Source organism: Pipistrellus hanaki (assembly GCF_964339955.1).
Source record: "Pipistrellus hanaki genome assembly, chromosome: 11".
Lineage (NCBI taxonomy): Eukaryota > Metazoa > Chordata > Mammalia > Chiroptera > Vespertilionidae > Pipistrellus > Pipistrellus hanaki.
In genome coordinates this window covers 24,290,118-24,314,911 of record NC_140513.1, presented here as the reverse complement: position 1 = coordinate 24,314,911, position 24,794 = coordinate 24,290,118, and the positions used below count along the sequence as shown (strand labels likewise).

At 40.8% G+C, this 24,794-nt stretch overlaps 1 protein-coding gene across 1 annotated transcript in view; it reads left to right on the top strand.

Annotated features, from left to right (window-relative positions):
• TDRD7 (tudor domain containing 7) overlaps positions 1–23,758 on the top strand; it is a 51,585-nt gene extending 27,827 nt beyond the window's left edge. The window contains exons 8-17 of the mRNA XM_084898705.1: positions 493–679; positions 3,999–4,110; positions 5,028–5,230; positions 6,608–6,742; positions 8,672–8,758; positions 12,538–12,672; positions 13,781–13,891; positions 16,268–16,782; positions 20,284–20,444; positions 21,721–23,758. Of these exons, the coding sequence (XP_084754831.1) occupies positions 493–679; positions 3,999–4,110; positions 5,028–5,230; positions 6,608–6,742; positions 8,672–8,758; positions 12,538–12,672; positions 13,781–13,891; positions 16,268–16,782; positions 20,284–20,444; positions 21,721–21,941 (1,867 nt within the window). The 3' untranslated portion in view covers positions 21,942–23,758. The remainder of the gene's footprint in view (positions 1–492; positions 680–3,998; positions 4,111–5,027; positions 5,231–6,607; positions 6,743–8,671; positions 8,759–12,537; positions 12,673–13,780; positions 13,892–16,267; positions 16,783–20,283; positions 20,445–21,720) is intronic.
• Positions 23,759–24,794: the final 1,036 nt, after the last annotated feature.

The following is a 24,794-nucleotide window of genomic DNA, read 5'->3' as shown; positions in this document are numbered from 1 at the left end:
TTTTTCTGTATTAAAATTCCACTGGTTTTCAGAGCTTGGGCCTTGTTTAGACCCAGCCTTAGTTAAGGCAAAACTATCAACTATATTCTCTTCCAGCAATCTACACAGCCTTCCAGCAGCCTTATTCAAAATCTCTGTTCATTCTTGCTGTCTGGCCTCCACTGGAGTCTCCATATTCGTGTCTTCCTCTCTTCCCTTCCCTGGAGTCTTTCCTCAGCCTATCCTTCTGAAGATGCCCCTACTACTGGATATGCTCGAGCATTTTTTGTTCTGTTGGGTGGTATATTGGACCTTGTTTTTTTATGCACCAGTGCCACAATATTACATTTTCCTTTGTTAGATATAATTGTTTGCTAAATACATGTTCTTCTCCCCATTGATGTAAGCAAGTCTGAGACGGGAACCAAAGATGGAGGCAGAAAAACAGGAATATGAATGAATTCTTATTACTCCTCCTGTGTTGCTTCATTTGTGTTCACCTCTTTAACTAAGGTATGTGGGCAAAGACTATTCTGCCGCTCAGGAATTAATGGAAGATGAGATGAAGGAGCATTACAGTAAGACCCCGAGGATCACCCCGGTCCAGACTGTGCATGTTGGGCAGTTGCTGGCTGTCCATGCCGAGGAGGACGCTTGGTTACGGGCCCAGATCACCTCGACAGAAGGGAACAGGATCAAGGCAAGCACTTGTTTACTTTGCCGTAGCGTTCTGAAGACAAGCACATGAGTTTTCAGATAATGCTGCTTCCGATAGTGTGCCCTTAGGGCACAGTAAATAAACTTTTATTTTCTCCAGAGGTTGAAAAGATAATCTATAAAAGATTTTCACTGTCAGCTTTTAAGCCAGTGGTAGTTATATTATCTCAAAGTTTTAGGGGAAAAAACAACCACAAAATATTCTCCTCCATGGAAGTGTCTGTAACCCATGATGAAATCCGAAAGAGCCCTTTATTCTCATTGCCCGGGAAAAAGAATAAATACTGATCACAGCTCTGTGGGCCTCTGGTCAAGGTCAGTACTTCAAAGCGAGGGAAACAGTACAGGTCAGAGGAGACCACACCCTTCCTGTCCCCTCTTCAGCTGAGGAACCCAAATAGGACTTGGCCATGCCTGAGGCCTGCCTTCTCGGTCATCTTGGGAAGGTCCGAGGGCCTTTCACCAGTCTCTCCCCTCAGCAGGCTCTATGACTCCAAGCCTTGGCGAAGCCCTGGTGGTCAGCCTTTCCCCATTGCCGCCTCTTTCCCTCAGTGCAGAGACCAAGAACTAGGACTCTGGCCCTGAAGACACTGTTTTGTCTCGATTTTACAAGCATAGAAATACACTTCTGTTTCTATGGTCTCTGTCCCATAATATAAAACCTGTTCCTAAAACTAATATAATGTTGTATGCTAACTGCGATGGACAAATACATTTCATAAAAAGCAAAACTGTTCCTTGTGCTAGCGTCAGCCCCTGGCAAATAATCCCTTTTGTGTCCCTAAGTGCAGATAGCTACCTTCTCAATTCGAGCTTCAGTCCATCGGGTCCTCTCCCCTGAAACCCTGCCTTCAAATACAGGGTCAGGAGGTCAGAAAGGGAGGCTGGCTGTTTCCTACCCAGTTTGTTCAATAAGAGATACCCTGACCATCCAGCCACTGTTTGCCACTCACAGAGAAATTTAGGAAATTCTTTAACCAAATCTACCAAGATAAAACTTTAAGCGATTTGATGACCTAACTTTTAAAATCTGAAAATTGGCCAGCAGTTTCTCGTTTCTTAAAAGTTAAACCTTTTCCATATGGACCTTAACTATTTACACAGGAGGAAATATAAGTCCACAAAAAAGGCTTGTACACACGTTTGTAATAGCTTTCTTATTAAGAGTCTTAATCTGGAAACAACCCAAATGTTCACCAACAGGTGAATATATAAATACATTGTAGTTTATCCATATAATGCCATACTATTCAACAATAAAAAGGCATCAACTGCTGAGTAATTCTATATTAGTGAAGGTGAGGACGGGAAAGTTCACCTATATGGTAAAACTCAGATCAGTGGTGGCCTGGGACAGGAGGTGGAAGGGGGTAATTGCAAAGGAGAAAGAGAACTCTTTGGAGCGGCAGATGGTCTAGTACCTTGATTGTGTGGTATCAACATTTGTCAAAACCCATCAAACTACACTTTAAATGGGAATTTTTAATTCAGTGTGATTTATACTTGGATGAACATATAAACAGGCTCCATGACTGGTGAGTATGAGAAACAGGTACATGAGGTTGGTGCCAGTTTGCCTGACCAGACCCACATCTCTGGAGCCTGCTGCTTATTGCTCAGGTGGTGCTGTGAGATCTTTGGCCACTTGATGGTGCCAGAGAACCAGGAATGGACTGGGGCCTGATAGGATTCTGAGCCTGTTTGTGCTGATCCAGAGCATTAAAGAGAGAGATACAGTGTGGGGAGTCAATCTGGGCAACGCATGGGCAAATGTTTCATAGTCGTCAGCTGCCATACAAATATATGATATCGTGTTTAGAAAAAAAGAAAAAGAAACAAGCTCTAAACCTGACAGAAAACTTGTGAAGATTGTAGAGCAGTTATTATTCAGTCTGTTGGTGCTAGGATTATATTCTAAATTTCCCAGGAATGACGATCACATAGTATATCCTACTGTCAGGCCATGTTAATCTCCACTGTGGGTCTGGGAAGAGCAGAATCCAAGTGGGAGGCGGTGGTAGCTCTTAAAGGAAACAGAGCTGCCTGAATCCTGAGGCCTGTGGGAGGACGAACAGGTGCTAAGTTGAGACTGGTGACATGGACCTGTCTGCTGAAATGGCAGGCTGCCTGCAGTAGGGCCCCTGCCAAGATCTAGGCCGAGGGAGCAGCGAGTCGATATGGACTCTGGGAGACGGTCCTCTCCAGTAGGCCATGTGCAGGCTCCACCGATCCCGTGCTCAGCTGGTCAGGGAAAGGCCTGCGTGGTCTCTAGCTTTTTCTTCCTTTGATTCTCTGCTTGAAAAAGAGTTTTGTTTTGTGTGTTTAGTACCGTAATCTAAGAACTAAGAAACTGTGAACATTAATTTGCTGCAGGAAGTAAAACTATTACTTAGTCTCTCTGTGCCCTGTGTTTTGCTTTATTTTGTTTTTGTAATAACAAGCAACTGCTTTAACTAGAGGAGCAGTCTCCCAGTCTCCTTCAGATTCTTATTTATCATTTAAACCACAGCTTAATGTTTTCTCTCCAAAAAAAGGGCTTTGCTTTTAGAGTCATTTTCAATGGAAGGTTCTGTTAATACTTTACAAATACTATGCAGACTCTTAATGATCTGCTCTAATGGTGAGGAAGTGTGCAGATTTCTGCAAACACAGAGCTCTGGACAGCAGACTTGGGGCCTTTTGCTAAGCTAGATGAAGGCCTGACCCAGCTTTATACCCGGAAAACAAACAAGCAAGTGTTTGTTTTTACGTGTAGAATTCAGTGTCACCCAGCCATGGCATCGTTGTTGTCATCAACAGAAAGCATCTCAGTCCCTGGAAGCATAATAGCTGAGAGCAGCCATCCCAAATGCTCCTTTGGGGATTTAGAATCTGATAAATACCATCAGAGTGACTCCCGCTCTAGGAACAAGTAGTGCTGCTACGGATGCAAATCCTTGGTGGAAGGGTGTAAATCAAGAAGGAGTAAGCATTGTGATATTAATGAAAGGTGGGGCCGCCGTGGCTGGCAGACCCAGGTGGGTGTGCTGCCGGGAAGTGGCAACAACAGAGCCTCAGAGCTCAGCAGGCTTCCGTGTTCTCCCCGTTGGAACATGCAGGAGAGGAGTGCGGCCTGGAAGTCAGAGCCCTGGCTTCCCTGGTCGCAGCCCCAGCCTTTCTCTCCTGGCATTTCCCAGGCAGTGTGACCCCACTGAAACGGTGATCATGGGATAAAATGGAACCAATTAAGTACATCAAGTGATTTTTTTAAAGAAGTGAGGATAAAGAATTTTACTTGAATCTAAACATTGTTTTATCATTAGGTATGCTATGTTGACTATGGATTTAGTGAAAATGTTGAAAAGAGCAAAGCATACAAATTGAACCCAAAGTTCTGTTCCCTCTCATTCCAAGCTACAAAGTGTAAGCTAGCAGGTAAGAGGAAGTTTTTTGAAAACTCTTTCCATGGATTTTACTATGGTACTTTGTGGTTAAATCCTAAAATGTGCTAAGTATCCCAAGGTGTTATAATATACTACAGGCCTGGTACATGAAATTCATGCACTGGGGGGAGAGGGGGTCTCCCTCAGCCCAGCCTGCACCCCATCCAATCTAGGAGCCCTCTCACAATCCAGGACTGCTGGCTCTTAACCACTCGCCTGCCTGCCTGCCTGATCACCCCCTAATCACTCTTCTGTTGGCCAGATCAACGCCTAACTGCTCCCCTGTCAGCCCAGTCTCCCCTAACTGCCCTCCCCTGACAACCTGATGGCCCCCAACTGCCCTCCCCTGCTGGCCCAATCACCCCCAACTGCCCTCCTCTACTGGCCTGATCGCCCCCCAATTGCCCTTCCCTGCTGGCCTTTTTACCCCCAACTTCCCTCCACTGCCAGCCATCTTGTGGCTGCCATCTTGTGATAATGTGAGGGCGTGAGGGCCACCTAGGCTTTTATTAGTATAGATATTTTAAAACCTAAAGGTGATTATTTAAATGAGATTATAAAACACAGCTTCCCCATAAAATTCTTAAATTTTTTAGTAGAGTCATAACTGTAATAAATATTTAAAACAAACACAATCCAGCTCGGCAGGCATGACTCAGTGGTTGAGCTTTGACCTATGAACCAGGAGGTCGTGGTTCAATTCCAGTCAGGGCACATGCCTGGGTTGCAGTGTGGGGCATGCAGGAGACAGCTGATCTATGATATTTCTTTTGTCATTGATGTTTCTTTCTCTTGCTCCCTTTTCCTTCCTCTCTGAAGTAAATTAAAAAAAAAAAAAACATAATCCATCTATCTGCTTAAAATGATTCTTCTAATTAAGTAGAAATTAAAATATTCACTGTTTTTCAGGGTTGGAAGCTCTCAGTGATGATCCTGGTTTAGTGAAGGTGGTTGAATCTTTAACTTGTGGAAAGATCTTTGCAGTGGAAATTCTTGAAAAAGCTGATATTCCACTTGTTATTCTGTACGATACCTCAGGAGAAGATGATATCAATATCAATGCCACCTGCTTAAAGGCAATATGTGACAAGTCACTCGAGGTTCACCTTCAGGTACCACTGTGACCACTACTGTCGTCTGTTACACATGTCACAGGAAAGGAAGTTATCAGGAAAGGATGTTGTAGGTTTTAGGCTAACGCTGGATACAGACAGATTATATACATATTGAGAAAAAGGGGCACAGGGGCTGGATGTGAGGAACATGCCATAACCGTAATGGTAATTATTAGGAATTGGGTCTTTGTTTTAAGTTCCAGTTTCTATAATAAGTATGTATTAACTTCATCTGAAACTATTTTGCAAATATAATAGGGGAGGATATTACAAAAGACAAGAAAATTAAATCAATGAAGATGTTTATTAAAGTACTAGAGGCCTGGTGCATGAAATTTGTGCAAGAGTAGGCCTTCCTTCCCCTGGCTGCCAGCACCGGCTGCCCTCTGACACCTAGAACCCGGGCTTCCCTCGTAGAAGGTCATCTGGTCTAATTAGTATATTATGCTTTTATTATTATAGATTAGCTTTAACATTTTAAAAATGTGAAGAACATGGATAGCCACAAAGAATAAAACCTTTAAATAAATCATAAAACAAACAAAAATAAATAAATAAATTATAAAACTGCCACTGAATAGGAAGAGATGTTAAAAATGACCATTTTAACGGCTTCATGGCAATGTTGGGAAAATGTTTGTTTTAATGAGTAGAACAACAGTGAATTATTTTTATATTATGATTTGACTAAAGATGGCTAAATTAAACCTCTACTATGAATTAAACATTTTTTAAATTATAAAATTATTTTGGCCTATGGACACAGATTAGAAAGTAAGTGATAAAGGGATTGATTTGGTAAAAGTTTCTTATTTCCATTTCTGTAATATTGCAAAAATATGTTTTATATAACAATTTTTTTTTCTAAATTAATGGGGAGAAAATAAACTAAACCGAAGGATATTCTCAGCTTTTCAAACAATGGAAAGTGTTAATAAGTTAATGTATGCAAAAACTCTATTTTGTGCCTCATACAGATGATATCAAATATTTCTTTTGGAAAGAGAGGAACCTAAATTTTTACATTTAAGTTATGGATTTTATTCCATTTATCCTCCAACTTAAAACATTTTTACATATGTGTTTATTGATTTCAGAGAGGAAGGCAGAGGGAGGGATAGAAACATTAATGATGAGAGAATCATTGATCGGCTGCCTCCTGAGTGCCTTCTACTGGGGGTTGAACCTGCAACCTGGGCATGTGCCCTTGACTGGAATCGAACCCGGGATCCTTCAGCCCACAAGCCGATGCTCTAACCACTGAGCAAAACCACCCGGGGCAAACTTAGAAGATTTTTAGATAGACACCCCTTAGGTAGGGAGGAACTATGCTCTATTCTCAAGCCTCCTTGGCATGTCCTTTGTTCATTCCAGGTTGATGCCATGTACACAAATGTCAGAGTGACTAATATTTGCTCTGATGGCACACTCTACTGCCAGGTGCCTTGTAAGGGGCTGAACAAGCTCAATGACCTTCTGCATAAGATAGAGGATTACTTCCATTGTAAGGTATGTCAGAGCATCATCTACCTCTCAAGTCATTCCTGAAATTGCAAACAAGAGTGGCCTCTACATTTATATACATATGAGTAATTTTTGAATAGTTTGAGATAGAATAGTGGGTGATAGACACAGACTGCTAATGTAAAACAAAATAAAACAAAACAAAACCCTTCCCCACATACACTGGTTTCTCCATTGTAAAATGAGGGTAAAACTGTACACATAGGATTGTCAGGAGAACAAGTTGCAAGCCTGCTAAATGGGCACAGAAGCTGGCTAATGACATAAGTGCTCGGCAACTGGTAGATCTGTTACTTACAAAGTGCGGGTGATGATCCTACAGTGCCTGCCTGCCTGCCAGAGCCAGCTGGCTCCTCTGCCTCGGGCAATAGTGAAACCATGGAACTTAGGAGAATAAACCCCCCTTCACCCCCCCCCCCCAGTCCCCCACCTCCAAGCTCTTTATGGTCTGTGAGAACCTACCACCTCAGTAAATGTGGTTCTGCAGTTTAAATTTATTAATGAGCTTCTTACCCTGTAAATCTAGTATTCTTTTCTGAATCAGCATATGAAGAGGTTTTGATTTAAGGTACTAAAGTGATTTCCTTAGCTCCATTAGGACATTATAATCACAATCCAGAATATGCTATGATTTCTGAGTGAATGAATCCTAATGCCTGTCACCCTCGCCCCTGGAAGTGGCCCCTGGCCTCTAACGTACAAAGCACACTGGGGCCTCGTGGCACTTATGCAGTACTGAATTTTAGCTGTTTGGGTAGAGGTTTGTCTTAGAGTGTAGGCTTGAGGACAGAGACTGAGCTTTACTGGTAAGCGCCAACTTCATTTAGGTGCTGTAGTACCTAATATAGCATTTTACATAGGATGGTATTTCCAAAGTTTTGGCTGAATCAGGTTAAGCCTGTATTCAGACTACAGCCTAAAACAGTGGTCAGCATATTCATTAGTCAACAGAGCCAAATATCAACAATTCAATGATTGAGATTTCTTTTGAGAGCCAAATTTTTTAAACTTAAACTTCTTCTAACGCCACTTCTTCAAAATAGACTTGCCCAGGCCATGGTATTTTGTGGAAGAGCCACACTCAAGAGGCCAAAGAGCCACATGTGGCTCATGAGCCACAGTTTGCCGACCACAGACCTAGAATTAAGGCATTAAACCTATAGTTTTGCCTCTTTCTGTGTTAGAGATGTTTTAGATAGATCTCAAGGTCAAAACTTAGGATTGATTTGCTGGTCTATCTTGGAGAAATCTGATACACCCAGAGAAGCTGAGGCATGGAAAGTGTTATGAAAATGAAAAAAGCAGCGCTCATTTGCATGCATGTGCTTACAACCTATGGTGGTGACAAGCACTCTGGATAGTCCCTGGCATTCTTATAACCCAAGTGGAGGCATGACCTGTGGGGAAGAGTAAGATCCTGTGTCAGGTCCCCAGCTTCAAGGGTGGAGCAGAGGAGGATGAAGAGACCTAAAGCTATGATGTGTTGGCTTTCATGGGCACTAATGTCCATATTTTAAAATCCTGTCTTTGAATCTAACTGGTAAGTGATGAATAAAGAAACCTTATTGACAGCTCGCCCAGCCTCCTCACTGTTCATCCAAGCTGTTCTTCTCTTTGTCAAGTTCATCTTCCTTCTTCATGTTTAACTCATGGCACCAGAGCCTGTATGAATCACACTGACCTCCATACTGGCCTCTGTAGACATTTTAACAGGCTGATTTGTGAACCATGTGCAGGGAAGGAGCATAGATCGCTGCCATCAACCAGTGTAGAGAATTGAGGCAGAAGTTCTGGGACCCTGGGCTTGCATCCTCAGATGAGATGAAGCAGTTGGCCTGGGCGCACGATGTTTCCCTAATGGTGGGCAGGTGCTCTTTGCTGGGAGTAATAAGGGTCATGCCTTCTGTTTTGCAGCACATGACCTCAGAGTACTTCGTTTCCTTACCCTTCTGTGGGAAGATCTGCCTCTTCCATTGCAAAGGAAAATGGTTGCGAGTAGAGGTAAAAATTTGTCACTTAACTTTTTTTAACTTACAAAATATTTCAAACATTCAAACAAGTTTTTTTAAAAAATGAAAAAAGCAGTTTGAGAAATAAAATATGACCAAAATGGCCAATGCTCCGTCTTCAACACCTTTCTTCTACTCCCTCCCTGAATTCGATGTTTCTCATTCCTACTCATTTCTTTTTACTTTTGCTATGTTTGTATCTATGTACATACACTTTTACTACCTAGATACTTTCATATATAGGTAGTAGAAATATAGAAATGAATATAAGTGTAAATATTTATAAGAAGAAATAAATGAATATGGTATAACTAGATGAAAAATACATTTTTAAAATATATATAAATAGTGAAATGTATTGGTCCTTCTGAGACATGCATTTCTTTCTCTGTGAGATTAGCCATGTCCATGTGTGGAGCTCTGGTTCGTTTGTTTTCATTGCTGTGTGAAGTAACCATGTGTGAATATGCCACTGTTATCATTCCATTCTCCTGATGATGGATATTTAGGTTGTTTCTAATTTTTTTACGAACATTGTCATCACAAACCTTCCTGTGCATATCCCCAGGCCACGTATATAGGGAAGGCAGTTCTGGGTATAGGAAACACCTATCTGCAGCTTCACTAGATCATTGTCCAATTGCTCTCCACAGCTGCCCTTCCATTGAAGCGGTGGCCCTTGAGAGTTCCAGCTTCTTGGGGGAGTCTCCAACCCTCTCTCCCTCCTGCCCAGATGGCTTTGGCCTCAGTGTTCACACACTCCTCTATTTCCAGTCCCTAATGATTGTCTCATTTTCTTACGAGCTCAGTTAGGAATTTGAAAGGTTTGTTATATTTTATCATGTATTTCTGTATGTTTTTCAAAGATGGATTTTTTATTTTTTGTAGTTACTGTTTATTTCCTTTCTTTGTGTCTTTTTTTAAATATAGCTAGTTTCCCCAATTGTTAAAATTGAAAATTCGGGCTTTATTTTATTTTCTCTGTTTTTCCTTTGTTACAGAGGTTCTTAATCTAGGTGCGAAGACCTCTACTTTCAGGGTTCTTGCAAAGTGTCTGTGTGTGTGTGTGTGTGTGTGTGTGTGTGTGTGTTATGTGTTTGGGGGGGAATATTCCTAATTTTCATAAGATTCTCAAAGAAACTAATCCTATGAAGGCAAGAACCATTGCTCCATTGATTTTTAATACTGTGTAAGCTACATATTGAAAACTAAATTATACTGATTTTCCCTTTATTTCAATAAAACTTGGTCATATTTACTTTAACAAATGTAGCAATTTTGAAGGAATTCTTGTCATTAATGTGAATGTGTGTCAGAAGGCAGGGGTTACAGAACAAGAATCTGAAACATGACTCATTAAAAAGAACATGGCATTATCGAATTTAAAAGTTTGTGATGTTTAATATATAATTTATAAATGCACAAGTGCTAATTTCTTTAAACTTTTATTTTGAAATAATTTTAGACTTTTAAAGAATTACAGAAATATGCCAAAACCAGGTTTGGCTCAGTGGATAGAGCATCGGTCTGCGGACTGAAAGGTCCAAGGTTCGATTCCGGTCAAGGGCATGTACCTTGGTTGCGGGCACATCCCCAGTAAGGGGTGTGCAGGAGGCAGCTGGTAGATGTTTCTCTCTCATCGATGTTTCTAACTGTCTATCCCTCTCCCTTCCTCTCTGTAAAAAATCAATAATATATATATATTTTTAAATTACAGAAATAGATCAGAGTTTCTACATGCCTCTTACTGACCATCTCCAAATGTTATCATCTTGCATATAACCAATATCAAAAACAGGAAATTAACATCGACATGATGTTATTAACTACACTTCAGAACTTACTGACATTTCCCAGATTGTCCCTCAAATGTCCTTTGTCTGGTCCAGGATTCCAAGTTGTATTTAATTGTCATGTCCTCTCAGTTTTCTCCAACCTGGCAGTTGCTCTGTCTTTGTTGTTCGTGACCTTTTAAAGGGCAGCAAAATTTTGTCGAGTATCTCTCAACTTCAGTTTCTTCAGGCTATGCCTATTTGGCAAAAATAACTTTTCAACATATGTTCAAATCTTTAGAATAATATCTAGTACTATTTTTATTACTATCAATGTGTGTATTGAATATCTTTGAGATAGCAAAAGTGTTCATTCTTTTAGTGATGCACATAGAAAGTTAAGGAAGGGAAATGGATTAATGAAAAGCAGATCATGTGTTTAAATGTTATGTTTGCTCTTGACACATCAATCTCAGTAGCTATGCATTCTAAACTTATTCTATACATCCAGTCAGCTTTATTTCCTGGTCATCCATCTCCCTGCCACCACTCTTCCTCCAAACACATCCTGAGTGGTCTGCATTCACTTTCTACAGTATAATATGTTCTAATTTTTATAAATCAGTTTTTGTAAAAACATGAATGAAAAACTAAGAGGATAATTATAATCTATAGAATATATATGTATATATTATTCAATTATAGGATATATGTGAATACCAATTCTAGGCATTTTCTCGTCCTGAAAGCTTGTTCTAACATCTACTTCCTGTCTAGGTCAGGTGCCCGTCCTCTATGTTGTCATATTCCTAACTTTATTATTGCCCTTACTACTACATTATTTTATGATTATATATTTGTATCATCTCTTATGAGACTAGGAACTCTTTAAGATGTGAAAGTATATCTCTGTGGCCCAATTACGCCAGGATATAATAAGTATTTAATATATACCATGTCTACTAACGTAAATATTCAGTGTATATGTTTGAATAAATAAATACATTTTAAAACGTTACCTCATTGTGCTGTTTGAGTTTATCATAATATTAAGAGATTTGAAAATTGTATTAAGTATCCTCTGGGGCAGTGGAACAGGATTTGCTTTTGGTAAATCTGACTTCCATGCCAAGACTGGTTCAGTTACTCATGGCAGTGACTATGTTGAAGGCACCACCATTCCTATGGTGGCAATTAGTGCAATTGAAGGCTTGAAGTTCCTGCCCAGAGGGCCATCCTCCTGGGGCTATATTTGGCCAGTGTAACTATAGTCAATGATGCCAATGTCACAATGGTTTAGTAAGGGAAATTATGGGCATTTAAAGATGCTCCCAGTATCTTACATTGTGAGTTTGCCATTTGATCACAAATCAAATATTGCCTTGATTTAATGTGTAATTTTACCATTTTCAAATTATTAATTTGGACTTATTTTACCTCTTTATGATTTTCTGAGTTTCAAATTTTAAGTTAGAACAAATGAAGATAATTATCATTGGGTTTTCTGACAAAGCTACAAAATAACATTTAGAATTCAAAAATATATAGCATTTACTTGCTAAAAGTAAAATTCTGTCTCTGAATTATCTCTATTATTTATTTCCTCATTGCTAAAACACAATGGTTTTTTTCTCTCACATTTTAATATTGTAGAGAGCAGACTGCATCCTATAATCAGCAATACATAATAATGTGTCAGATTGTTGTTTAGTCAGTAGTGTCCTAGAATTGAAAATATAGTAAATATTACTATGTTTATTAATTTTACTGATTATTACTTGTTTAGTGATTGGTACTGATTAAATAAATTAACAACTAGATGTTGAAATCAATTCTACTCTAAAAGAATACCTATAAATACATTTTAAAATAAGAGATAATTTTGTAACGAAGTCTTTGTTGCTTTTACATGCAATTTAGAGTTGAACAAGCTGTAATGGCACAGAACCGTTTGACCTTTGGGATGTGCTTGCTAATGAGCCAAATTGTCTCGTTGCAGATCATGAACGTTCACAGCAGCCGGACTCTTGATGTTCAGTTTCTGGACTCCGGCACCGTGACATCCGTAAAAGTGTCTGAGCTCAGGGAAATTCCCTCTCGGTTTCTACGAGAAATGGTTTCAATACCGTCTCAGGTACTGTATGTTACAAGCTCAGGAGTTTGCTGGAAAAGACTTGAATGTATTTGTAATCGTGTTGTGAGTGCCCTCTCAGTTTTGATAATGATTGAAGTCTGAGTTTGTAACAAAATTGGAAATGATTCAAATGTGGTAGTCCACTGGTTTTCAGATATAAAATTCAGCTGTCTTAGACAAGAATACCAGACTTATAGAACACTAGAGGCCCGTTGCATGACGATTCGTGCAATAGGCCTCACTCCCTCATTACCTGCCTGGCCCCTACAGGTATAGAGTGTGTGGCCTCATTGGCAGGGGCGGAGGGGGGAGGGGGGAGAGAAGAAATGGTGAGAGACTCAGACACCCAAAAGAGGAGGCCATGACAGGGAGGATGTGGTCCAGAGAGGAAAGAAGGAATCCAGAAAGTAAGTTTGGTTCCCTTCACAGAATTGCCTCCATCAGTTCAACGGCTTCCATGAGACGGCAGGAGTCCCTGAGGTCACCCTTTACTACCCCCTGCTGTAGCCACTCTACAAAAGCTTGTGCCGTGGTGGTAGGAGGTAAAAGGATTGTGGGAACTGAGGTTTTAGCTGGTGATGGGTCTCAGTTTTTCTTCATTATAACCTCCTCCCAAAGGTGAGCAGAATTGTCTGGCATCCACAGGTGCTCAGGAAATGCTGAATAAAGCACATTGGCTTCCAAAAAGATTTCTTTAACAGGATATTCATCCAAATGACACTTCATTTTTTTATAGTTGGGTTTGGGGGGAAGACATGGATATTCGTCCCAATCCTGTCTTCTCTGTTTTGTGATCTGATAGTCTCTCCACATCTGTTTCACATTTATATAATTAGGGTTGCAACGTTGGCCTGTCCAACAGAAAAGTATTGTAGGGTGAGAAGTAGGTGAAGTGCCTGGTACTAGGAGTGAAGATAACAGTAGTAATATAAACAGAGCCAGGAAGAAAGCAGGTGCTCCAGCCTGAGCACTGTGATTGTCATTATAGCTATCGCTGCCGCTTGCTTTCTATTTTGGCAACATCTGACTTGTAGGAAAATAATATTGATGTTACAAGTACCTACTTTAAGGTGGTGTGTTTGCTTTTCCATCGTGTTTTCTTTTTCAGGCCATCAGGTGCTGTTTAGCGGATGTTCCACAATCGATTGGCATGTGGACGCCGGATGCTGTGCTTTGGTTAAGAGATTCTGTTTTGAATTGCTCAGACTGTAGCATTAAGGTTAGTCCTCTTACTGGTCCCGATACATTTAGAAAGGGGGCTGTCAGCTGGAAGGCTCATTTGTTTTTGTGTGAAAGAATTTATCTTACAGTAAACTGATGCTTTCACATCTGAGATTGGTTACATGTGTGGTGAAAGGATATTTTATGTTTTAAGTTTTTAAAATATATTCTTATTGAAATCAGAGAGGAAGGGAGAGGGAGAAATAGAAACATCAATGAGAGAAAATCATTAATTGGCTGCCGCCTGCATGCCCCCTACTGGGGATCGAGTCTGCAACTGGGGCTTGTGCCTTTGACCAGAATCAAACCTGGAACCCTGCAGTCTATAGGCCGACACTTTATCCACTGAGCCAAACGGTTAGGGCTCATGGTTTAATTTCTATGTAAGAACTTCTTCTGATAAGTGGGGTAGAGGGGTTTTTGGGGGGTGGAGGTAGACATCTGTAATACTTTCAACAATTAAGGTTATTTTTTAAAAAAAGAACTTATTCTGAATCTCCAATACTATTTTAAAACCCTTTATATAATTTTTCCATTATAATCAAGGTAGCAGACATGGTTCTCTGCTCCTATTTTGTACATGATAAGGAATTAAATTCCCAACAGAGGGACCACCATATATGTCTTGATAAATGTTTCTAAAAATCACTTAACTCCTCTGTTTCTTTTTTCCTAGTGTAATAGATTATAAACAAATTATTTGCTTATAATTCTGTTTTTTGCCTCTTTTCCTAAAGTTTGCTTCAATTGCTAGATTTATTTCACTAGTTTTTTTACACTTTTGCTTCTTCATATCAAAAACATTGCTCATATTTCCAAGAATAGAAATGCAAAATGATATTTCTCTGTTTTAACTAATGCAAATTGTGTTGTCATTTTCTATGAAAAATTAATAATGAAATGTCCTTGAGAAATGCCTTCATGAAGATTTCTAAATTATTCTAGCTCACATTGATTTTCCTCTCTTCTTACTCCTCTCAGATTTAAAATATACAGTTCCTCACTTAATTACATATCATTTTATAGTTTTTAATTGACACATGATAATGAAAATTGTTTTCTCAGCTACTTTTTCAGCTCCTAAATTCAGAGCATTGGGTACTCAATAAAAATATTTTAATGGTTGACTTTTGAAGCTGAACTTCTGAATCATAAATATCAAAATGAATTAGCAGTCAGTACTTCCTTAGCACTCCAATGATGAATTTAAGTAGATCATCTTGCTAAGGAAGAAAACAATTTTAGGTAAATCGCTGCAACAGGATTGCCTTGCAGGTCTCTCCCTATCTTCAGGCCTGGTCTCTGCCTTCCACTCCTGGCCTGTTGTGATAAAAACTAGATGTGGCTACAAGTATCTCATGTTAGTCATTTCTAAGATAAGCCACTCTCAGTGGCTGGTGTCCCAGGCGGACACTCACTCCGCTGACAGAAAGAGGTAGCTAGGCAGTCAGAGGTCTCCCGGGCAAAGGTACAAACTGCCCGGAACTTCCCTCCTCCTCTCTCACTCCCAAGGTCCCTCTTTTAAGTAACTGGGGAAGGACTGAGGGCTGAGATCAGATATTAAGACCAAATAAGGAGTTTAGACCAGAGGTCCTGGAGGGTATGGTGAATGTCAAAGCTAATGTGAATGTCACACCCTCTAGTGTGAACGGACACCAGCCTTAAGCAGGTCCCTCAGCCCAGACCGCACCCTCTCACAGTCTGGGATCCCTCAGGGGAGGTCCTATTGACTGTAGGCTTAGGCTCTGTCCTTAGCGCTGCCATGGACGTGGGAGAGGCTCCTGCCACCGCCGCTGTGCTCGCCAGCCATGAGCATGACTTCTGATTGAGTGGCGCTCCCCCTGTGGAAGTGCACTGCCATCAGGGGGCAGCTCCTGCCCCCTGGTGGTCAGTGTGCATCATAGTGACCAGTCATTCCTCTGTTCAGTTGATTTGCATATTGGAGTTTTATTATACAGAATTGTTGAAGTTGAGCACATGGGGATTCCTCATACTCTTCTTTCTATTTTGAGTGTTTTAAATGTAATTAATTTTAAAAATTTAGTCATGATATATCAAATCATTTCCTCTCAGTAATGACCTCTAGCAAGTTGGAAGGTATTTCTCAGAGATTTTGGAAGTTAGTAAATTCTTCACTTCCATAAGCTTGTTGCTGGTTGCTAGACTACTTAAGAGCTTATGCATTGCTACAGACGTGATAGATAATTCATCTGACCCGAAGTAAAATGATTTTGAGCAAGTTGGGGTGTTTTTTTGTTTTGTTTTTTGTTTTGCAAAATGCTGTGCTTTAATATTTAACGTTAATATTATAACCACCTCTTGGAGTTCAGTGCCAACTTGGATTTCCTGAATTGTTTTTTCACGTTTTTCAAAGGTGACAAAAGTGGATGAAGCCAGAGGGGTCACACACATTTATTTATTTACTCCCAAGAACTTCCCTGATCCTCACCGCAGCATTAACCGCCAGATTACAAACGCAGACTTGTGGAAGCATCAGAAGGACGTGTTTCTGAGTGCCCTGGCCGGTGACGCTGGCTCTCCCGGCAGCAGAGACGGGCACACCGCCGCCGCGGGCACCGCTGCAGGCACCCCCGGGGAGAGTGTCAGAAAGGGCCTCGCGGATGTCAGCAAGAAGCTCCTGGTGGATCACGCCCTCTCCTTCTCCACGGAGGAGCTGCCGCCTCCGGTGCCCTTGGCGCAGCCAGGGGAGCACATGGATGTGTACGTGCCCGTGGCCTGCCACCCGGGCTACTTCGTCATCCAGCCGTGGCAGGAGATCCATAAGCTGGAGGTTCTGATGGAGGAGATGATCCTGTACTACAGCGTGTCCGAGGAGCGCCACGTGGCCGTGGAAAAGGACCAAGTGTACGCCGCCAAAGTGGAAAATAAGTAGGTCCCCGGACAAAGCGTTTGTTCTATTTCTAAGAGAAATGTAGAGTGATAACAGAGTCCCTAATCCCTGCAGGGGACTTTGAGCAGCACAAATGGGAGTTTTGAATGCGAAATGAGATGAATGAATTATGCAGTTTTCTAATACTTAAAATGATGTCATTTATCTAAAAATCTAGTGATCATTTTCCTATTAAAACCTAACCATATCTGAAGTGAAGTTTTAAATGTTTTTTTTCTACTTTTCTACTAGAAAATATATTTGTTTATTCAGAAAACATTTTTATTTAATAACCTTTTAATTAAAAAAATAAGATGTTTATTGTAGAAAATTTAAAAAATACAAAAAAGCATACAAAACGAAAATTAGTTAACTGGACACTACTTATGTATTTCTTCAATTATTTGTGTATTTCTTCTAGTTTTTACTCTACATATTTATACAGCTGGATTATTATTAGTATGTATAATTTTGTACTTGCTCTTCTACCTGACAATCCTGTGAACAGTTTTTCATGTAATAAAATTTCTTCATAAACATTTTTAATGGCTGAGAAAATAGTCCATCATACAGAGAAATCATAATTTATCATTCTCTTGTTATGTAGGGTTTATTTCCTCCCACATTTTTCACTCTTAAAAGTGAAAAAGTATAGTACTCATTCTGAAAAGCATTCAACTAACATGTTGCAAGTTTTTCATCTTCCTAAAAGTATTTTTACTGTGTCAAGTTATTGATAACAATAAGCATAAATATGTTTAATTCAGAACAATAGAAACAGTGTTGGTATAAATTTGCCTCAGAATTCTTTGCAGGATAAATTTTTTTTATTAAATTATTATTTTTGTACATATACCAATGCCCCCCCCCCCGTACATATCCTCCCTCCCCAGAGTTTTATGTCCATTGGTTGTACTTATATGCATGTATACAAGTCCTTCGGTTGATCTTTTATCTCCCCCAGATCTCCCCAACCTCCCCGCTGTAATTTGACAGTCTGCTTGTTGCTTTACTGTCTCTATATCTATCTTTTGGTTCTTCAGTTTATAATGTTCTTTATTATCCATAAATGAGTGAGGTCATGTGGTGTTTCTCTTTCATTGATTGGCTTGTTTCACTCAGCATGATGTTCTCCAATTCCATCCAGGTTGCTGCAAACGATGAGAATTCCTTCTTTTTTATGGCTCTTTGCAGGATAAATTAATCACAGTGAAAATCAAATTACTGTTACCTTCTATCTGAGGGGCAGATTAATGATAATTACTGAGGATTCCTTCTTGGAAGCAAGGGTTGTGTGGGAGGGACCTGCAGTCTGGGATGTTAGAATCGTTCCCCTCACCCCATGTGCCCAACAGCTCTCCCCCAGGACTCTTGGGCTTCAGCCAATTAATCTGTACCCCAGAGAAGCAAGGGCTGTCTTACAGATAAGAACAGACTCCCTGATTTTTTTAACTTCATGAACTGAAACTATGTAAAATGTTTAGAGTTTCTATCGCTTACAACCCAGGACTCTTTACTACACCTTGTTTCCAACTAAGGTAAGTTAGGACGTAGGAATTTTGGATGCATTTTTTAGTACAGTGGTTTCCAGGTCTAAGAATAACCTGGGAAACCTATTAGCAATGGAGATTCTCCTTCTTCACTCCAGACCTGTAGTGGAGGGTCTCCCCAGATACCCTGAATCAGAATCGCTAGGGGTGGAATCCCACAATCCGTGTCTTTAACAGATTCTCCAGGAGATTCACAAGCAGCCTTGCACTGAAATTGGAAATCTAGCCTTTATTTAAGCCGCTATTAGTTTTGAAAGGTGAAAGCTGAGTAAAAGTTTAATACTTAAGTTCTCTGATGGCTCTCTCCTCACTTCTCTTACTTATAGACTCAAAGCAGAGACATCATTTGCCTTTTACAATTTGAAGTCATTGCTATTGGTTGAAACCAAATGTTTTAATGTCCTTTTGCACTTAATTAGAAGCATGCACCAAGCTGGCATTTCCATTAATGAAAAGTTCTCTTTAATTTGGTCTGAAGTTCTTATATTTACACAGCTTATCTTAATTTTAATAATAATTATGATGGCTACCATTTGCAAAGTGCCTAAAAGGTCAAGTACATAAAGTGCTAAGTGCTTTGTATATATTATTCCTGAAAGTGAATTAAAATTAAGTATTACCCATGAGATAACAGGCTCAGAGAATGAACAAAGAGCCCAGCATAACGCAGCTGCAAAATGGCCCAGCTCAGTGGGACCTCAGCTCAGCAGTTCAGCCCCAAAAGCTCTTAGGTACTTATTCTGATACCTTTTTGTGGCCCTGTAACTCACGGAGTTTTGCTTGCTGCACTGTGGCCTAATTTGAAGGTTTATGGAATTTCCCCTAAGAGCCCCCAGTCAGTGTTGAAGAAAGCTTTTGTAGCTTTCTTATTGCAGTTCACCGTGTGGCACCTGTGCGGATTCCCTGTACCCATTTCCCACTGGTGTACACTGCTGGGAATCGGTCCAGTCTGGCCCCCAGCCCAGCAGTGTTGCAGTGAAGTGCTTGCTGTTCCACGGGGCTTGTACCTGATACACGGGCTTCAGAGGGTGTCCAGGTCTGCCACCTGAGGCAGCCCCGGCTCCCACTGTGCAGGAGAGACTTCCCGTTCAGACTTATGAACCACCATCCTCGCCTCAGCGTAATCATGTGAGCAAGATTCCAGGACTTCACAATGGTCCTTCATTCCTGAGCGTCGAGGTCTAGGTTTTTCTCATTTTAATGAGTAAAGGCCCAGAGGGGAAAAGCATATTTGTATGGCATCTTGAACATTGGATCTTTCCCCATATTCTCCTACCCTTTCCAGGTTCTTTAAGCAATAGGTTAGATTTCTTTTGTTTTTCAATGCATTTATTGGCATAATTGAAATTGTCAACTTTACATTCTTTTTTGTAATCTCTTCCCAACCTCCTTTTCCAGTCTGACTTTCTCTCCCACTCCTGCCCACATCCCACCGCCCCGCTTACTGTAGTGTTTGCTACACTCAAAGCACCGCGCCCTGTGGAGCCCCCTGTGCTCTTCTCCCATGCCTGCCTTCAGCCTGGCCTGGTCCGCGTGCCTCCCTCTCCCACCTTCCACCCCTGTGCCTTCCCCCAACGTGTGGCCATCCCCGCCTCCCCGACAGAATGAAGGGATCTACTAGCCTTGTCCTGATCACCCTCTGTGGCATTTGTTTCATTCTGGTTCGTGATGGTCAGTGGATTGTCTCATTCTCCTTCAGCTCCATGAGGCCTGAAAAAGGTCGTTAGAGTGAGGGAATTCCACCAGATGAGCCAGTGCTAAAGCCGAGAATAGGAACCTTTGAAAAAAGAAGAAGCAATCCCTTTAAAAACTTCTAGGATAGTGTAGTTCTATATTTTGATAGACTTCATTCATACTCATTTTTCTTTTTATCGAAAGATGCTATCCTTCACTAAAGCAGGTGTTGATTGTGTGTGTTTCTTCTTCCTTTTCAATCCTTTGCACACCTAGGTGGCACAGGGTGCTTTTAAAGGGGATCCTGACCAATGGACTGGTATCCGTGTATGAGCTGGACTATGGCAAGCACGAGCTAGTCAACATAAGGAAAGTACAGCCCCTCGTGGACATATTCCGAAAGCTGCCGTTCCAGGCAGTCACGGCTCAACTAGCAGGTAATTTCTGTGGAATTTGAACTCACGCCCCAATATGGCTTATATTGTCATGTTGTCCTGAGCACAAAGTCATTGGCTTATTGAGATAACTTTTTTGTTTTTTTAGCACAAACAACTTCCCGACCATAATGGAAATAATTTTTAATGGTCTCTCCAGCTATACCTGCTATTTCTGTTTCTCCACATTCCTTTCTGTCTCTCTTCATGTATGAGTTTATTTCTAAAGCTATAATCTTAGTACAGGTACAATATCACAATCTGCTTTTTTCACTTAGCATTTTCCCCCAAATTTTGATGGTCTTAATAATGATTTTAATAGCTGCAAAGTATTCTGTTTAATCATTATTTCTCTATTGTTGGGTGTTTGGGTTCTTTATACTTTTATTGCAGCGTTAAGAAAAAACTCGCGATGTTTTGGCCAGTGTTTAGGGTGTCGGCCCATGCACCAATGGGTCGAGGGTTTGATTCCCGGTCAAGGGTGTGTATCTGGATTACAGGTTCCATCCCTGGCCCTGGTGGGGACTCATGCAGGAGGCTACCAATGGATGTGTCTCTTTCAAATGGATCTCTCTCTCTCTCTCTTTTTCTTTCTCTCTCCCTCCCTTCCCTTCTTTTCTCCCATCCATTCTCTCTAAAAATCAATGGAAAAAATATCCTCAGGTAAGGATTAACAAAACAAACAAAAGTCATGGGGATTTAGAAATGCATAGGACTTAAATTTCATCTGATCTAACCAGTTTATTTTATAAGTAAACCAAGGCCTGGGAAATAAACTGATTTGCCCAAAATCAGACCACTTGCTGGAAACCGTAACTGAGGAAGAGCTGGAAATAGTAACTAAGTCTCCAGATGTTCAATCCAGTTGTTGTATATAATAAATTTTTGAAAAATTAGTATATTAATGCATTTTTTTTTACTATATCTCATTCATCAGGGGGAAAAATCTATAAATAAGAGAAATGTTGGTATCATTGGTATTTTATTCCCCCTGTTTATGTCTATTATCATTTTAAATTTGCATGTATTTTATGTAGGGAAATGTACAGTAGTTATTATAACTTCATTTTATAACACAGCATGAAAAAGGTCTACAAAAGTAACCCGTTTAGAATAGAAAACTATAAGCTGCCCTGCTTCAAGACGGTTCTGCAACTGTTTTGTCAGCTAGGCAAGTCCAGCCGGGGATGGTTAAGCTACTCTGGCATTGACTAAGGAGTTTTCCATGTAGTGGGCAGAGAAAGGCTCACCCACCCCTCCCTGCTCTGCTCTCTCCTAGGAGTGAAGTGCAGCCAGTGGTCCGAGGAGGCTTCCATGGTGTTCCGGAATCATGTGGAGAAGAAACCTCTGGTGGCACTGGTGCAGACGGTGATAGAAAGTGCTAACCCTTGGGACCAGAAAGTGGTGTTGTATTTAGTGGACACATCCCTGCCAGACACAGATATCTGGATTCATGATTATATGTCAGAATATTTGGTAGAGCTTTCAAAAATTAATTAATGGCTGCTCTGAGACCTCCGCAACTAATCCAGATGTTCTAGCAATAACAAAATGTAGTAGGCTTAAAAAAATCTTACCTCTGCTACATGGCTGACGGCTGTGGGGATTGAAAAGAATATGTTATGTTTGATGAACACTATTTAATAAGTAGTATTTAACAGAGTTGAATTTTCGAAGAAAATTGCGCTTGAATTATTACTATAATATTAGATTAAAATGTTTATCCATATAAGAACTGACTACCTCCTAATTTCTAGGCTTTATGATCTTAAGATGAAGAGTTTCCCTTTCTATTCATGTTGGCTTCCTTGCAGTGCTGGCTTCTTCTCCAGTTAGACTGAGAATTTCGTGACTTAACTGTACTGTGGTGTCCCAAAATCACCAGACCCTGTGCAGACTATCCCAAGTCTTAGCACACCAGCATTGCTAGTGGTGCTGCAGGAGGGGCAGCCAGGCACACCAGGGTGGCCCTCCCCCCAGCCTTAAGTGGCTTCTCGTTGCCCAGACTGAAGACCCAGGCCTTCTACCATCTCCCTACCCAACCTCACTGTCCACCATTCCCCGTGCCAGGCACATGGGACCTTTTTGTGGTCCCTGAGCCCCACACATGTCCATCCAGGGTTACTGGCATTCTCGAGCAGTGACGTGCTGGTAAATGTTTGATCACTAGTTCTAGAGCACATGTGTCAAACGCAAGGCCCGCGGGCCAAATCCAGCCCGCCAGGCCTTGCAATGTGGCCCGCACCGCGCTGTCATCACTGCACTCCGCTGTCAGTTTATGACATTGTCAGTTTATGACTGTTCAGTAAACCATTCGGCCCGCGATTTAGGCTGGATCTTAGATTTTGGCCCCTTCTCTGATTGAGTTCGACACCCCTATTCTAGAGGGTGTGGTCCGTGAACCTTGATCTGCAGAGTGTGATGATTCCTATGTTGTAAGTACTCCCTACGTTGTTCCGTTCCAGCTAACCGTGTGACGTCACTGAGTGTGACGTCACGGAGTGTGGAGCTGGTGGGAGGTGCGCACCGCTGTCCGTGTCCTCCACAGGCACACGGTGCTGTCTCGCCCGCATCAGGCACATAATGAATGTGCTTGCTAAGGAGTGGGCAGGATGCATCAACAGAGGGACCGGTTGGAGGCCTTGGCAATGGCCCGAAGATGAGGGGGGAGGCCCTGGCTGACGTGGAGCAATGGGACTAAAGAAAAATATTAAAGGCTTTTTGAAGTTCTTGGTTAGAATGACTAGTACTGACATCTTGGATATAGAAGCTAAGGAAAAAGGGGCGTCAAAAAGTGATGCCAGGGGGGAAAAAAGAGAGAGAAAGAAAAAAAGAGTTTTGCCAAGTCTTAAGGTCTAAGAGGCTAGGATGGTGACCCTTAGTGTGACTGGGAAGCTTAACATGTTGGTTAACTTACTGAGTTCAAGCTAATAGGCCTGTGGGGGAAGATACGCACAAACTATTGGAGATTGGAGTGGATTTCAGGGAGGCCACCGGGCTGAAGGTAAAACACTTGAAGTCATTTGCTTATTTTTTTGTGTGAGAAAATCTAGGGAAAGAAAGAGCAGAAAGAAGTTAAAGACCAGGTGTTTTAAGTTATTCGTATAAAGCATTGAAATTATCTTTCTAACTTTTTAAAATTAATACTTTATAATGAAAGTGATTCAAAATTCGGGAATGCTTATGCCAGTGATTTAAGTAATTACTTATGATAAAATAAAATAAAAGTCTGACATAATGTGTAAGTGAAATAAAGTAGTATAAATGTTTTTTTTTTATAATGGTTTCTTTTCCTACAAAAATAAACAAAAATTCTCAAATTATCTACAGCTAATGAAGAGGTGGTTTCTATTTCCCTGACTTTAGAAGTGTTTCTATTATTTTTTTAAATAAAGCAATTAATTGCATTGTTGATGTAACTAAAAAAGTAATCATGTGCTAGGACAATTTGACAGACAGACAAATGAAACTTGATCTCTACCTCACACCACATTCCGAAGTCAATTCCAGGTGGATATGAAACCTAACGTGAAAGGTTAATGTGAGAAGATAACATAGGAAAATACCTGTATGGTCTAGGACAGTGGTCGGCAAACCGCGGCTCGCAAGCACATGCGGCTCTTTGGCCCCTTGAGTGTGGCTCTTCCACAAAATAGTGAGTCTATTTTGAAGAAGTGGCGTTAGAAGAAGTTTAAGTTTTAAAAATTTGGCTCTCAAATTTCAATCGTTGTCCTGTTGATATTTGGCTCTGTTATCTAATGAGTTTGCCGCCCACTAGGCGTAGGAAAGACGTCTTAAACAGGACACACAAGGTGCTAACAATGAAAGAAAAGTTGATAGACCAGACTGTATTGAAATGAAGAACACCTGTTTGTCAAAGACATTATTATGAAGGCGAAAAGGCAAAGCAGAATGGAGGAATATATACTGTACAAGATGGGGCCAAAGTCGGTTTACAGTTGTATGAGAAACAGATTTTACTTTATATTATTATTTATTATTATTTTCCATATGAACAACTGTAAACTGACTTTGGCCTCACCCTGTATGTCGTGGGGAAATAAATTGAACATTTTCAGTAAACAAAATAGGCAATACTTTTGAGCAAAATACTTCACAGAAGAGAAAAACTACTGGTCCATAAACATGAAGAGGTGCTCAACACAGTAGGGCACAAATTCAAACCTCAGTGAGATACCACAACTCACGGACCAGAAACGGGGGCAATGTTTCCACTTTTGTTAGTTCCAAGTGTGTCTGTGGCGTGGACTTGTGCAGGAGGAGGACACCGGTGAGGAATGTTCCCAGCAGCACTATCTGTAGCAGCCAAAACCTGCAAGCACCCTACACGTT